This window comes from Perca flavescens, chromosome 5, assembly GCF_004354835.1.
Source record: "Perca flavescens isolate YP-PL-M2 chromosome 5, PFLA_1.0, whole genome shotgun sequence".
Taxonomy (NCBI): domain Eukaryota; kingdom Metazoa; phylum Chordata; class Actinopteri; order Perciformes; family Percidae; genus Perca; species Perca flavescens.
In genome coordinates, this window is record NC_041335.1 from 16,066,786 (window position 1) to 16,082,750 (window position 15,965).

The 15,965-nt window shown below is 40.7% G+C and overlaps 1 protein-coding gene across 3 annotated transcripts in view; it reads left to right on the top strand.

Annotated features, from left to right (window-relative positions):
- Window positions 1-15,965, top strand: part of ssbp2a (single stranded DNA binding protein 2a) — a 57,724-nt gene extending 41,759 nt beyond the window's left edge. For 2 of the 3 annotated variants that reach the window (XM_028577505.1, XM_028577503.1), the window contains exons 5-17: window positions 9,114-9,203; window positions 10,703-10,762; window positions 10,872-10,935; window positions 12,257-12,327; window positions 12,429-12,496; window positions 12,980-13,028; window positions 13,113-13,148; window positions 13,245-13,299; window positions 13,398-13,468; window positions 13,648-13,750; window positions 13,875-13,903; window positions 14,021-14,119; window positions 14,883-15,965. In XM_028577505.1, the coding sequence (XP_028433306.1) occupies window positions 9,114-9,203; window positions 10,703-10,762; window positions 10,872-10,935; window positions 12,257-12,327; window positions 12,429-12,496; window positions 12,980-13,028; window positions 13,113-13,148; window positions 13,245-13,299; window positions 13,398-13,468; window positions 13,648-13,750; window positions 13,875-13,903; window positions 14,021-14,119; window positions 14,883-14,912 (825 nt within the window). In that variant the 3' untranslated portion in view covers window positions 14,913-15,965. The remainder of the gene's footprint in view (window positions 1-9,113; window positions 9,204-10,702; window positions 10,763-10,871; window positions 10,936-12,256; window positions 12,328-12,428; window positions 12,497-12,979; window positions 13,029-13,112; window positions 13,149-13,244; window positions 13,300-13,397; window positions 13,469-13,647; window positions 13,751-13,874; window positions 13,904-14,020; window positions 14,120-14,882) is intronic. The other variant, XM_028577504.1, reaches the window with a different exon arrangement.

The following is a 15,965-nucleotide window of genomic DNA, read 5'->3' on the forward strand; positions in this document are numbered from 1 at the left end:
GAATGTAAAAACACTTCCAGTTCACCTCTTCGCCAAAAAGATGTAGTAACTTGATCAATAATAAGGAACACAACGAAAGTGGTATCGAGTGGTAGCTTTAATCTTGAATGTGGCAAGGCAAGAAACGGCAGTCTTCTAGAGCCCGGAACTAGCACACTCTTCTAGCAAGTAAACATTGCTTAACACACAGTAGCTGAAGGAGTACTGAAACTAGTACCACATAATTTCGAGAGCTCCACCTAGTGGCATGAAAGCTCACTAACATTGTAAGCATTACAACAGCATATTACGGCCAAAACACACCTATGATTAATTAAGACACTAAAGGTGCTCTAAGCGATGTCACGCGTTTTTTTTTAGGCTACAACAATTTTTGTCACACACCTCACTATCCGCTAGTTGCCTGTCCCCTGAACACACTGTAAAAAAACACGGTCTCTGTAGACAGCCCAGGCTCCACAAACGGCAACAAAAACAAACTGTGCCAAACTGCACCACGAAACATAACAGTGTTCCAGCCAATAACCGACAAGAAGGATTTGGGGGTGGGGGTTGGGGGGTTAGTGCGCCGAAGGGAAGGGGAGGGGACGGGATGAAGAGGAGGGAGGGGCGAGCTAGCCTCCGTTTTGTTTGACAATACTTCGAACGTCAACAAGAAGTGACGTCACCCAACATCGCTTAGAGCACCTTTAAGTACAACCCTTTTGAGCCATGCGCCTGGCGCCTGGTGCCTGCCGTTTAACTAGCGAAAGTGGATTCATACACGCCCTAAACGCAGCTGCGCCAGGTGCTTCACGTTAAAATAGGGCCCTTAATCTTTAAAGATGGCTTACACATTTTATCTTTTTTTCTAAGGATTAGTGATTACCGACCATAGTTTTTTAGTAGTAAATGTTTAGTGGGGACTAGTTTTAGCCATGAATATACTATATATACAGTATATATATATAAAATACTACAATGTCCATGTTCGTTATGCTAAAGAATAATAATCTGTATCAAAAACAAGACCCAAATTGTATGACATTGGCCTATCAGCCAAAGCAACCTGGGTTTGTACCATGTTAACATGCAACTAACAGACAAATACATGGACACACTCACATAATATAGTTTTTTTTCTTGGCAGCTTGCACACAGCCAGATATTGTTTCTAAACAGCAGAGATCTGGGATGAAGTGTATGGATGGAACACTTTTTTTCCACTTGCTGCTGTGTTTTATTGGTGTAACATATGGCATGTTTTGGTTAGGAAAGGGAGCTTTGAATGCCAGAGGGCAAATTTAAGCCTATCTACCTTGAAATTGAAAAGTGAGTTTGGCTCAGGATTGGACAGTGGAGCGTGTTGTCTGTCTCTGGTCACCACAGGATACTGTGAATAATACATGGTTAAAAGCAGAGCACACCCATTCTCATCTCTACGCTGGTAAACACGCTTTTTCTATCTCTTTTACTTCTGTGCTGCCCAAGTTTTTTTCAATGTTAAAACCCTTAGTTATAGATATAGATATGCAATAGTTATGCTTTAGACAGTGAGTGACAAACAAAGTTATTTTCTGGGCAAATACACTAATGCAGAAATCAATCTTATTATTGTGTTTCCGCTCTCACACTTTAATGTGAGTATGTGAATGTGTTTTTGCTGTGTTTGTGTGTGTGTGTGTGTGTGTGTGTGTGTGTGTGTGTGTGTGTGTGTGTGTGTGTGTGTGTGTGTGTGTGTGTGTGTCAGTCATGCAGACTGGTAGCATCTCTTCTTTCCATCCCCCCTCCTCCCTTGTTCAGGAAGTGGACTAATGGCATTTGAGAGGATGGAGGGAGTGGGAAAGAGGGAGGGGGGGTGGAGTTCCTTCCTGTGTGGTGTGTCATTTGTAGATCCTGTTGTACTGCGTGTGGCCTTGTGACTCAATGGGAACCCTTCCACACCCCGCCATTGTGGGGATTTTTTATAGAGCAAACAATTAATCGATTAATAGATGAAATAATGGTTTGATAACCAGTCTGTTGGATCAAGCCCAATCATTCTTGCTGGAGATATAAATCTTTGAAAAAATGTCACAATTTGTGCATTTCTTGGGGACTTTTATATAAATACCTTATTGCCCCTAATGAGGGAACATGTCGCCGGGTGAAACAATGTGGCTCATTTGTGTGCATCTAACAGTTTTGGATAGCAACGGAGGAAGGAGGTAACGATGGGTTTTGTTAACAAGAAAGATATAGAATATCACCAACCCTATTCTAGTCTACTTCCAGATGTGTGATAGAAAGAAATTGTTTGTATTGAGAATACAAAAAAATGAGACAGAGCAGAGATGTGCTTGATGCAAAGTGTGCCTGTGAGAGACCGAGAGGGGGAGAAAGCAGACAGCGGCCGATGCAGGTTGAGTCACTGTGAGAGAGACGGAGAGAAGGTAGACCCAGACAGCCTTTTGAGATTCCACTCACGCATCTCTGAGTGTCTCTCGGTCTCTGAAGTATTGAATGAAAATGACTCCCCACCTTACACACACACACACACACACACACACACACACACACACACACACACACACACACACAAACAGTATGCATGCATTAGCAGACATTAGCGAGGAACACAATCAGTAAACACAGGGATGAAAGAGTTTGCAAGTTATCTCATTAAGTATTACTGAGCCCTTTAGTCTGATGGGATTAAGAAAGTCTGATTAGGTTGTAAAGTAGCGAACTGCAGTGTAGTCTGCAGTTCCTTCAACAGTGTTTTCTACAGGAAAGCACAGCATGTTTTGATCACTTTACATTGAATGTTTTCTATCTACAACCTACTGTACATGTTTTCTTTGTTTTGTCCATGATGAGTCAACTCTTATTTTATCACTCATTCTGCAATCCTGTAAAGCAAAGGATGCTTGATCGGAGAAAAGTGTGTCGACAATGTGGTCGTATATCAGTTAAGTGCGTCATTTTGGCACCCATTAGGTGTAGCATTGTTATGCCTGATGTCTTCCTACTCTTGTTCTTTAGTCCTCACATGTCTGAACTTGTGCTTGGACAACTTGACCTCTCAAACTCATGCAGAGTCCTTTTGATATTGACATATGATACATTTATTGCACTTTTTTTTCTTTTTCTTTTTATGTTTTTTGTTGGTGTATGTATATATCTTGGTAATTATTTACCATGAGGAAAAAGTTGCACACACATTCCTGCACACAATACCATGGCTATGCAGTCCACATGGGAAAAAAGAGACTCTTGCCTTTACCAGTTTTTTAAATCTTGGCCCATTTTTTTTTAGGCACTGATCTTCCCTAATTTTTAGGGAGCATTTTGTCTTTATACTTTAGCGCACATTCAGTTGTAGTGCACTGTACTGAATGTCTTGTTTGTATTTTTGTAGGTATAATGTAGTCTGTAGTATACTGTTCTCCTGGAGGGGGGGGGGGGATTGAATAATTTATGCAACAAATGAGTTTGCCAGGAGATGCAGGTGTTCATCTGAGGACATGTGGGGGCCGTTCCACTGCCTCAGGTTTCATCACAAACACCGCTTGGTTCCAACGCCAGTGACGACAAATGGCAAAAGGCTTAATGTGATGGTTGCTGAATGGACAGACGGATGAATTGATCATCTTGTTTTCAAATTCTTAAGACTTAAATCTTTCTGGGATCTCTGTTAAAAATAGGACAGACAGCATTGGCGAAGAAGACAGAATCAATGGAGAAGGAGCAAAACTCTGGAACATACAAGCAGGATAGAGCTGAACTGTTATAAAGAGAGCGATCAGATCATTTGGAGTGGTTTGGATGGGATGCTCCTTAACCTGCAAGAAATTAACATATTTCATTAAAAGTAATACAAATTAAAAACACTAAAAAATTAGCTTTCATTTACCAGTTACCAGTGATAGGTAGGTCACTTTTAAAAGGTAATGTTTGCTTGTTAGCCTACTTACTTTACTTCTTAAAAAAGTAATCTGTTACTTTACTTAGTTACCCCCTGTGGAAAGTAACTTTTTACATTACTCGTTACTTTTACGTTACTTTTAAAAGCAGGCGTCCCTGGCAGGGCTGAATTTAATTATACAAAAACTATATTTGACCATAAAGCCAATCAATGGTTTATTTCTGTGAGGTTGTCAGCTTTGTGTCTGCCTGGCATGCTCTTTGTTTGTTGTTTGTAGGACGGCCGATTTAACCGCCAGTCCTCAGCGATGTAGTGGCATGTGTCACGTAGCTCTCCGCTCAGAGCACTGTCCAGCAAAAAGCCACGAAAAAAAAGTTCTACTTCTCGCTTGCCATGATTGCTCTACTACCAGCCTGTCACGTACCGTGTGGAGCTTGTGAGCGAGCAGCTGAGAAGGCCGTGTCGCTGTCAAATCTGTCCATGGGAAAAGTAACGTTGCGCCGAATTGAAAAAGTAACTAAATTTCATTACCAAATTTTCAGTAGTAGTACTTTTCAGTAGTCAGCAATCAATTCCATTAGGTCAAGTGCAATGGGTAGTATCAGCGGTACTTGACTCACTACAGAATACATAGTTGACACACAATAATGTGATGCAATGTGTTAATGTGTAAAGCCACCAGCTCAGTATCTAATTTTCCTTCTCACTCGGCCCTGTCAGAAAAGTGTAAACACTGATGTGTGAGAAGTGTAAATGATGGACTAATTAACAGTGTGTAACAGTGTGTGTGTGTGTGTGTGTGTGTGTGTGTGTGTGTGTGTGTGTGTTTGATGTTTACAAAGGTTAAGTGCTAGAATATGTTGAGCTTGGCTGTGAATCATTATTTCAACAGAACTGGCCAACAGGGGTCCATTGAGTCTAATTCAGAGTCATTTAGTGTATTGTAGTAGTGTATTAGTAGTGTATTAATGACAGCCGACAGTAAACATTAAAGTGTGGGAATTTCTCCCATCTAGCGTTGAGATCGTATATCGCAGTCAACTCTCTCACACCACGCAGTTCAATGTACGTATTATAGCTATGGTAGCCTTTGCGCTTTTTTCAGATGACACCGGTCTTTTGCTCTTTTCCATATCCTTTCTCTTTTTCTGGGCGAAGAAGAAGACTCCTGTTCCTGAAATTTGGATTTGGAATACGTGTGGTCCTCCATGTTTCCTTCTTCAAATTTGCCGGGGCCGGGAAGCTACGATACCCATTAGCAGCATTAGCAGCACCTGCGAGTTTATCATGTGACAGTGAAAACGCGAAAAGCGGAGCAGTATGTCCTGTATGTCCCTTACCAGCTAACATATTTCAAGATGGCGCATGAATATGGAGCGTCTACCCCAGTTCATGCAAATGCAAATGTAAAATTTCAAGCCAAAAGGAATACTTGGAATTGATGGTGGTGGTAAATATTCATGAAAAGGAATTTTGAGAATGAACAACTAAACACGTTACACACTGGACATTTAACGCCCTAGTCACTACACTGTTGTAGCTAGCTCAAGCTAATTGCACCCCACTGATCTGGTCACATTGCATCAGGTGAAGCCCTGCAATCTCACACAATTATCAACAGTCATGTTGTGTTAGTGTTTGAATGGAGGGGAGGTACAATAAAGGTCTTAGCACATCAGCATGTTTAATCTAACTTTTATTGACGGGAACATTAAGTTGTTACCAATAGAATGAACACTAAATGATCTTTAAATAATTCTCTATCAGCATCAACAAGTCAGCAGATATTGATAATTAGTAAAGAGTTGTAAGCGTTTTTTTTTTTTTTTTTTTTATTGAAATTAACACCAACTCTTCCCAGTCTGTAAAGATAGCAGGTTTTATGAGTCTGCAAATCCTTAACCTTTATCGACTGTTTGCCACCAACGCTTTGAATGAGCGCTCATATTGTTATCACATCAGTTCAATTGAATGGACTTTATAGATTATTTTCTCAGTGCTTTAGCACAACACAACTTTCAGGCTCCATGTGTTCAGCTACAGTTCAGCTGGACAGGGATTTTTGTTATATCCCAACAGGTACTGCTTTTTATTATTAGGGCGATAATATTTTAGAGGCTGGCTGATCATTTTTGCATAAACCTTTAACATGGACAGAATCCCTGAAATTCGTTTTGTACAGAAACAAACCTTGATGTGAACTCACCGTACTGTACTTAAAGGTGCAGTAGATTGTTGATGTTTGAACCCAACTGCCAAACAAATACAACCACCATTTCAGAATCTCCATCCTCTCACAGATATATGGACGTGCATTGCCATAGCGACCACTTCTGTTAGCGTCTCTGCTGACTAAACGAAATATGGCAGAATCTATGTTACCTTTGGACAGCGACAGGCTAGCTGTTTTCTCCATCTTCTTCAGCTTCATGTTAACAGTACGGGCATGAGAGTGGTATTAATAATACCAAAAATAATAAAAAAAAACAACATATAACTCTTGGCAAGAAAGTACATAGGCCTATTTCACAAAATGTCTTGTACTACAGAGGCTGCTGCACAAAGTACATACAAGCATCGCTATGCAAACCATATGACTCGTCCGACTTTGTGGTGTCTTAAGAACCAAGTGGAAAAAACTAAAGAGGCTTAGTGAATCCTAGTCAGTGTGATTCATTCAGATTTTCTAATGTCATTTGAGTCAATCTGATTTGTGACTCTTAATCAAGAGGGACTGTCAGCACCAGAAGAGTTAGTGTTAGTAGTCAGTGTTTCATTTTCCATAGCTGGAGGGTGGTGCTAGTTTTGGGGCAGATATATCCTGCCGTGTTTTTTCTTTCTTTTTTTTCTTGTTGCTGTATTTGGAAAATGCTGCTTTGTCAGCAGGTCAGGTAGATTTTTTCCCTCCCCCAGTTTCCCACACAAACAAACATTAAGTGCACTCACACACTCACTGCCACACACACACACACACACACACACACAACCATGCACACTCGTAATCTCTGCTTTGTCCTCTTTTGTTCTCTTTCGCTCCCCCCCTCTCTCTCTCTCTCTCTCTCTCTCTCTCTGTTTGCGTGAAGGTAAACTCAGCAGACCTCCAGGCTGCCAGGGAGTAAAGGCATTCTGTGTAATCCAGGGTGTGAGAAGGAAGAGGAAAAGAAAGGGGGGGAAAAAAATCACAAGACAAACTTGATGCTGTGCATGATGTTGTACACTCAGACAAACACAGACACAAACAAACCAAATCCAGTCTCCCACCACTGAACCATAGAGATACAAAATCCATCTGTGTCCATCCATACAGTCATCTGCTGAGACAAATACAAGCTCTGTTTGCAGCAAAAAGCTGCATGGCATCCTGTTCTCTGTTGCCGAACATTCACGTTTGGGAGATATGAAGCAAAATGCGGGAGGAAGAGGGAATAGCGAGGGTGGTGGGGTGGAGCAGAAGAGGATACAGGAGTGTCGTCAGTCCGCTTTTATCTCAGCTCTGATTAAACCTTGTTCCTGTCTGACCTAAAAAGTCAGCTTGCGGAAACTTCAGAGACTGTGGGGGAATTTCACTGGAGCTTCAGAGAGGGAGAGAAAGCGAGAGCAGAGATCAGAGAAATAGGACAGAGAGTGGGCAGATACTGAAAAAAGAAAATACATGCAGACAGGGATGTATTTTCCGGCTTTATGTGCTTACTGTTCTTGGCATTTCTGCACTGCAATTTCTTTTTACTGATCAACCAACATATATGCAGATACAGATTTATATCTGCAATGGTCTAATGTCGGACAATATATTAGCCCGACTGAGTTATCGCTCTAGCCCTCATCTTTAATATTACCCAATGGAGTATTGTTGCACTTATACTAGACTTTTTATATATATGGATGTACACTCTCACACACTGCATGTTGTCTGGTCTGTTGACTTGATGAGGAAAAGGCTGGTGCTGGGTGTTAACTCCGGTTAGTTAGTTGTACAATGCCACAGGAAGCAGACAATGGCTGTGCTGAAATATGCCAGCGCCGCCCGTCTGGGACAAGCACAACAAAAAAACACAAGGTATAAAAATAAACGTGAGCCAGCATGGCAGGGTATCTGCAGAAACAGGAAATATCCCACTGAGGGAGAGACTGCATGTGAGACATGGGGAAGACCCTTGGATTGTTTCAGTGGTGGCATGTTCAGAAGAGGTGCTGAATTGTATGCATTGGCTGAGCATCAGTAGCAGAGAATGTATTTAGATTCTTTACTTAAGTAAAAATAGCAGTTTTAACTTTAAGTGCCTATTAGGAAAATGCACCTGCAGGTATCAGAAGTAAAAGTTCAATACTTATAATGCAAAATAAATGCCCCTGTGAGTGTTATACAAGTATATAGTACATTATTTAATCACTTTTACAGCACTGCATTGATGTGTAAAGTTATTGTTATTTTAAGTTGCAGCTGATTTTTCTAACTATTTTAGATTTTGTTGGGTTGTTTAATCCCGAACAGTGCATCATATTTTATAACTTTATTGTCATAAGTATAAGTAAATTATAATTATACAATATATGCGTACAATATATACGGATATGTACAGTATATACCTTTAAAGTGCAGTGGAAGTAGTTCAACTATAAAGTAGCATGAAATAAAAACACTAAAACTAAACCAGAGACCATCTTGCGATGGGATCACACTAGACATTACTCCAAATTGGGCCAGGGACGTAAAGTATGGGGGGGGTTCAAGGCCCCTTCCTTTTCTACTCCTCTACTTCCGGCGCCCTTGCTTGGAACACACCCATTTTTGAACTTGGCTTTCATTTTGATCTTTACACACTAACTACACTAACACTTGTAAAGTTTCATGACTGCATCTTGCACGGTTGTGGCGCTGTTGCGGTGACTGTCCGCAGACAGAAATATAAACCCCTAGCAAAGTACTCATATCCACTTCTGTGGTAGTTCCCGCTACAGCAGGTGTCTCAAGGACCACATTTTGCCATAATGAAACACGCACACACGCACACACACACGCACACACACACACACACGCTCACAAGGTGAAATCAATACCAGTGTTGCTGTCGCAGCTGGTAAATACCTCAAATTTTTACATAATAAATAAATGTAAATGTACTTAGTTACTTTCCACCACTGCTGAGCAAGGAGGTGTTGAGTTTCTGCAGACTGGTTTGAGTTGTGAGTTTAATTCCGTTTCTTTGGGTGTGTTTGCATCTTTCAGAGTGCTGCAGCAGCTCCCAGCCCCGTCCTTGGGAACCTTCCCCCAGGAGAGGGCATGCCAGTGGGGCCGGTCCCTCCAGGATTCTTTCAGGTAAGTGGTAATCTACAGTACAGTGTGTATAATCTACATTAATCTGTGTGTGGGGGGACACCACTGTGTGTTTATGAAAACGGAAAGAAAAGATTATAGAGAAATAAACGTCTCGCTAACAAAAAATCAGACACGCAGCTGTGCCCCAGATCATCTCTGTTCTCCATCAGAAGGACTCTGCCAGTTGTACATTGATTACCCATCATTATCAGTCAAACTCAGACACTCGCATCTGACACGCAGATCGATATCCTTCATATGTATTTCTCAGCTCCGCTTTCAAAAAATTCCAAGCATCCTTTTCCATCTCCTTCTGAAGATTGATTATTCTTTGAATACAAGGTCTTGTCAAGACCTATCGGTTAAAGAAACGTAACAATTACCGGATTGCCAGTTCTTCATTCAGGCTCCATAAAATGATTTGCATATGGACTAGATCAGAGTATATCACAGCATGTGCAGGTGAATTTTGTGATTAATTGAATTGTATTGGCAAAATAAATGCAGGCAATGCACAGACAATGTACAGCCATGCACGCCAAAATACATACGTGTTTTTAACATCAACTTGTTTATTTCTGTTTATTTAGTTTATTAATTTAGTAACTTTCTGTGTCCAACAGTTTGTATATATTTGGTCACACATGTTTAGAAAAACAAGATTGTAAATTATTATATTACTTCAATAGACTTAAAATAGTACTTTACCTTTAGCACAGCTGGGAGATGAGAAGAAGGGTAATCAAAGAAAAGACCCTGATTAAAACAAGTAGGCCATTGCTCTCTAGTGGCAAGTTATTGAATTGCTTCTTCAACACTGCAGACTGACTTTTCTGGCCACGCTGGCATCAGTTCAGCAGACATAGCAACAGCATTGCTACTGTCTGTGGTGAGGACAAGTGAAACCCCACTCACAGCTGCAAAAGAGCTTCTCACACATGCTGCCAAACTGCACACAATTAACACATATACTGACATCATTATTAACCAACTTCATCTTTTATTCTCTCAGTCTTTTTCCATAAATCCAATCCAATGAAAATGTGGTCAGCTTCCGGAGTCTGCTGTCATGGAACTGTTGTTAAAGGAAAACGAGCCCAAAATGTAAAAGTTAGTTGTGCATTTCCTGTTTTGGAGAGTGGGAAAAAACAACTTCCTATAGTGCTGCTCCATACAGTTTGTTTACCACTTTTATTTCTGTGAAAGGGGTTATAATAAAAGGACCATAATTTGTCGTCTGGCTTGGCAACCCAGCACAGTATATTTTTCTTTAGTATATTTAATCAATTGATGGAAGTATGTAAATACTGCACACCTTTCCCTTTAAATCTCTTGCATTAAGTATAGTGTTTTTATTACACAGTCTTCTTGACATTTGCAGCTTATGAAGACTGTCTTCACTATAGCCTTGTGTGACACAGCAGCCCTAAAATAGATTGTGTGAACAGAATTTATAACCCAGGGTGATTCAACCTGGATTAATGCTGGGTTTTTTTCAGCCGTTTATGTCACCTCGATACCCCGGAGGACCCAGACCACCTCTCAGATTACCCAATCAGGTAAGAGCCACACTGACACCCGCAGGCAGCAGACAGTACTGTGGGTATTAGAAATGTACAGTTTCTGTGTTACTGTGATAATAATGCTGGTGATGGATTCCCTCTGTAGGGACTTGGAGTCCCAGGTGGCCAGCATATGTTACCCAGTGGAATGGACCCCACAAGACAGCAAGGTATGCAGAGACACACTGGCATGCACAAACAGCACAGTGGTGCTTTGACCTAAATGCAAACGTTGGCATGCTTACAGTGACGCTGCCAACATGCCAATATTTGGTAATAAGCACTCAACTACTAAAGTACAGCTGAGAATAATGGGAATGTCTTGATGATTTTTGGTCATTTACCTGATGATGGCGCGAGATTAAACGTTAAGGACATGAATGTCTGTACCAAAATGTATGCCTATTATTTCACTCAAAATCACAAATGTGCTAAGGAAAAGCCAGAGTCACCAAGTCATTAGGGTTCCTCCTCTGGGGACCACGGATAGCTGTACCAAATGCCATAGCAAACCATCCAGTAGTCCTCAAGACATTTCACTAAAAACCCAAAACTGTCAACCTCATTGTGGCAGTAGAGGAACAGTCAGGTCACCAAAGTAAGTAGGATTCATCCTCAGGGGACCATGAAACCCCCATTCTATGGAAATCCGTCAAATAATTGTTGAGCTACTTCGGTCTGGACCGAAGCTGTGGACCGGCTGACATTGCCATTTTAGAGCCACACCGTGGCTAAAAAAATAAAGAGCCAATTTGTTGCATTTTCTGGTTGTTGTAGTTTATTTTGAAGTAACTGCATTTTGTTGTGATAAGATGTGAGGAATAACACACATTAGCCATGTTCATCGTAATGAAGTAATGTGTCACCCAGTGCAAAAGTATGGCATCTTTATGTTTTTTTAATAGTTTTTAAATGACAAGGAAGTTGTACGGCATGAAGGCATAAGCTATATCAGACTGTGGCTACACTGACAACTGTTAGATGGATTCATTCATTGGTTTGGGATTTGTTGATAGTAATAAGAAGATATCTTCTTATCCTTGAAGTACACCCCCATATACACAAACTACTCACTCCTTCAGACAGCACATACATTATGCATGTATAAAAAGACTCAGGATGTTAAGTTACTGTTAAACTCAACATGAGAATGAAAATGTGTTAGAAAGCAAAAATCGTAAATGTTATATGATGGTTTGTACCAGACAAACACATCTCATCATCTCAGAAGTTGATGTCCTCTTGGGGTTTTGAAATACTGCAGTGTCCAGACAAACAATGCTTGTTTGAAGAGAGAGTTCAGAAGACAATGACAAGAGTTGTGCACAGAAACAGATAAACTACATGTAATCATAGAACTGTTCCACTTCTTTTAGCTTAAAGCAAGACGATAAGGCTAGACATGACCAAGAGTGGCCGACTGAATAATAGAAAACTCTTTGAAAGAAAACTGTTGGTTGGTTGTAGTTTGACTGTTTTTCTGTGTTTAAGGACATCCAAATATGGGAGGACCAATGCAGCGGATGACTCCACCCAGAGGCATGGTACCGCTAGGGCCCCAGGTATGGGACCAGATGATTTGTGGGGTTCTTTACAAGCATTGGTAGTGACAGTAACTCTCTTGTTGACGTAACTATGGACATTTTGTTTCTTTTTTTTTTAGGGCTATGGAGGAGGGATGAGACCACCACTAAATGCCCTGGTTGGTCCTGGGATGCCTGGCATGAACATGTGAGTGGCATCAACATAATCTAATCTGCACTCACACAATTTAAATGTAAATGATCTCCCCACATTTCTCTAACTCGGATGAACGTTAAACTGCAAATGACCTTAATCTCTCACTACAGTAGATGCAGTCAACCATATCCTTTCTGTAGCTTTTAATTACAACTTTACTGTATTTTCTTGGGTCGGAAAGTGGAGCTAGAAGCCAGTTTTCCTCTATTTTGTCTTCTTTCTTTCTTTCTTTTCTTTTTAACTTCTTGTTCCCATCACCTCTCTCTGGCAACAGAATATCTTGTTGTTGCCAACTCTGCCCAAGTGAATTGGAAACAAAGAAGCTTGCCAGAAGCTGAGAAATAAAGGTGTGTGTGTGTGTGTGTGTGTGTGTGTGTGTGTGTGTGTGTGTGTGTGTGTGTGTGTGTGTGTGTGTGTGTGTGTGTGTGTGTGTGTGTGTGTGTGTGTGTGTGTGTGTGTGTGTGTATTTTGCAGGGGACCTGGTGGGGGCAGACCCTGGCCAAATCCTCAAAACTCCAATTCAGTAAGTGTTGTAACAAGGACACCCAACGGAAAGTTTACAACCCTTGTTTCATGTCTTTCATGATTGCCTTCTGTATAATTGCAGACCCCTTACTCTTCTGCATCTCCAGGAAGTTATGTGGTATGTATGTTTGAGTTTAAACTGCCGCTGTTTGTTACATGCTGAAATTCATTAGTTCATGAATTAATCGTATGGCAACCCAAACTGTGATTTCAGGGACCTCCAGGAGGAGGGGGCCCACCTGGGACCCCAATAATGCCAAGTCCAGCAGGTAAGCTCTGTGTTTTAATGTTTGTGTGTGTGTGTTTATACATGTAGGTTTATGATCTTATGTATATCCTCTTATTGTTTCTCCGTTTGGTATGTCAGATTCAACCAACTCTGGCGACAACATGTACACTATGATCAACACAGTCCCTCCAGGTGGAAGCCGGCCAAATGTGAGACATTTCTCTTTCTGTATCAGTTTGTCTGAGTGTACTGAAGTGCAGATGATTGTTATGGAAGCCTATGGGGTTGTAACGTTTGTGTGTGGATATAATAGTTGTTTGATGTCAAAAATGATTATTAGTTATATTTTTTTAGGTATATTATTATGTCCTGTGTATGTTCTCCTCAGTTCCCTATGGGTGCAGGTGGTGACGGTCCATTAGGGGGAATGGCTGGAATGGAGCCCCATCACATGAATGGATCGTTAGGTACAGGAACAAGTAGCTTGTACAGTATGTGCTACATTGACACTACATCTCTGGTTATATTTTCCCCTAATTTATCAAATAATTTAAGCAAAACAAGCATTCATTTGATAATGGTGATTTGTGTTGATACTTGTGTTCCCTCTCTTAGGGTCAGGTGATATGGACAGTCTCCCCAAGGTAATAATTAATAATATTTAGTAATATTGTTCTGCTTTGAAACTGCAGTTTGCAATTGCACTGCACATCTGTCATCCAAGCTGTGTTTTACATAGACCTACTTTTTTTATTTCACAGAACTCTCCTGGTAACCTAAGTATGAGTAACCAGCCCGGGACCCCCAGGGAGGATGGAGAGATGGGTGGAAACTTCCTTAACCCTTTTCAGAATGAAAGTGTACGTCAATTGCCATCTAGTCTATGTGAAGTATTAGAGTGAGGTGGCTTAGGTGGCTGGTGCTCAAAACTCCATACCATATAAGTTAACCATAGAATTAGGTTAAAAATGGATCCACAAATGGTAAGGCTTTTAAAAAAGTATTTTGACAATTTGGCCAAATAAACTTATTTGCTTCCTTGTAGAGAGTTACATGATCTGCAAGGTAACTATGAAGCTATAGCCAGCAGCTAAATGGCTTAGCTTAGCATCAAGCTAAACAGCTAGTCTGGCTCTGTCCAAATACTAATTAACTCGTTTGAATAAGTTTCCACTCGTTGCCTGGCAACCTCATTGTTACAATACTCAAGGAAGTCACTTTGGAATAAATAAACAATATATAACCTGTTAATTAGTAGCTAGTTACTAGGTGCTAGTAGGCAGATTTGGTTACATTCTGACAGAGTCAGGCTAGCTGATTCCCTCTGTTTCCAGTTTTTATGCTATGCTATGCTAGACTACAGTAAGCAGATTCTACTGTACCTTCAGTTACTGTACAGACATGTAAGTGGTATCAATATTTTAATCTAACTCTGGGAAGAAATTGAAAAAGCATGATTCCCAATGTCGAACTATTCCTTTGACGTTTGATAGTTAAGTGTTCATGAAAATAATTTTACTTAATTCATAGCATTTTGGAGGGATTTCTAAATCAGGATACTGGTGTATAACAGTGAAAATTCTCACAAACTCACACACTTATTTCTCTCCATCTTATCTTTAGTATTCACCAAACATGACAATGAGCGTGTGAGGGCTCTGGGAGCAGGTTTGGTTCAGTCGCCCAGTAACCTGGTGTGGATCAGTGAAAAGCAGAGAGACCGGATGTGATGTCATCTGGGCCAGTGACTCTTCCTCCACCACCACCTGCCTAGCCAGGACAGTTGCCCCAGGCTCGGTCCTCCTACTACCCCCTACCCCCCACCCCTCCATTGTTTCTGTCCACGTCTCTTCTCTCCTGTTTCTTCTCCCGTTCTAAGTGATGACTCTGCTACATTCATCAGTTCTTCCTCTGCAACTATGAGACTGTACAAAGGAACCAAATTGAAACAACCCGGAGGAGAACTCTTTGTATATTTGCATATAGTGTGTATGAGACTGTGCACACACTCCAGTCACAGAGAGACGTGTCTGCCTTTTGCATCATATTACAGAGTTTATGCCCAAAAACCAATGGTCAGTATCCTTTTCATGTTAAAGTTAAAATTTTCAAGAATCTAAAGAGATATAGATACTTTTTGATTGATGGTTAAGTCTAATCTAACTGGTTGTCATGTGGAACATCATTTGTTTTCAAAAATACATTTGTCCATTACTGAAGATAATTGACATCATAATCATATTACCCCGATGTTTATTTGAGGCTTGTGCAGATATTTGGCTTTCTGTTATTTGTTCTATACTTTTGGTATTTTTTTGAATTTCCATTCCCAAATCCAGCCACAAATGTGGAATAAGATCTCTTCAAAGTCAGCTCTTTAATCATGATTTGCAGAAAGGCTTCAGCACAACCTGAACTATTTGTCTGCGTTTGAATTTGAAGTCACATAGCATGGTTTTTTTGGGGAAAAAGAGCTTTGTTCAAGGCTTCAAACGAGACCACGTACATTTTGAACTGTGCTACTAGTCATACCAGACCAAGTAAGGCTGTACAAACAAAATCCCTGAGTGTACTGCGTTAAGCGATGGTGAGTTTTACTTATTTCAAAAGTTATAGTCTCGCTTTAAATCATATCTGATATGCTGACTGCTGAGAGCAGTAAGAATACCACTTGGGAAGAAGGTTTGCAGTAAAGTTGATTCCCAA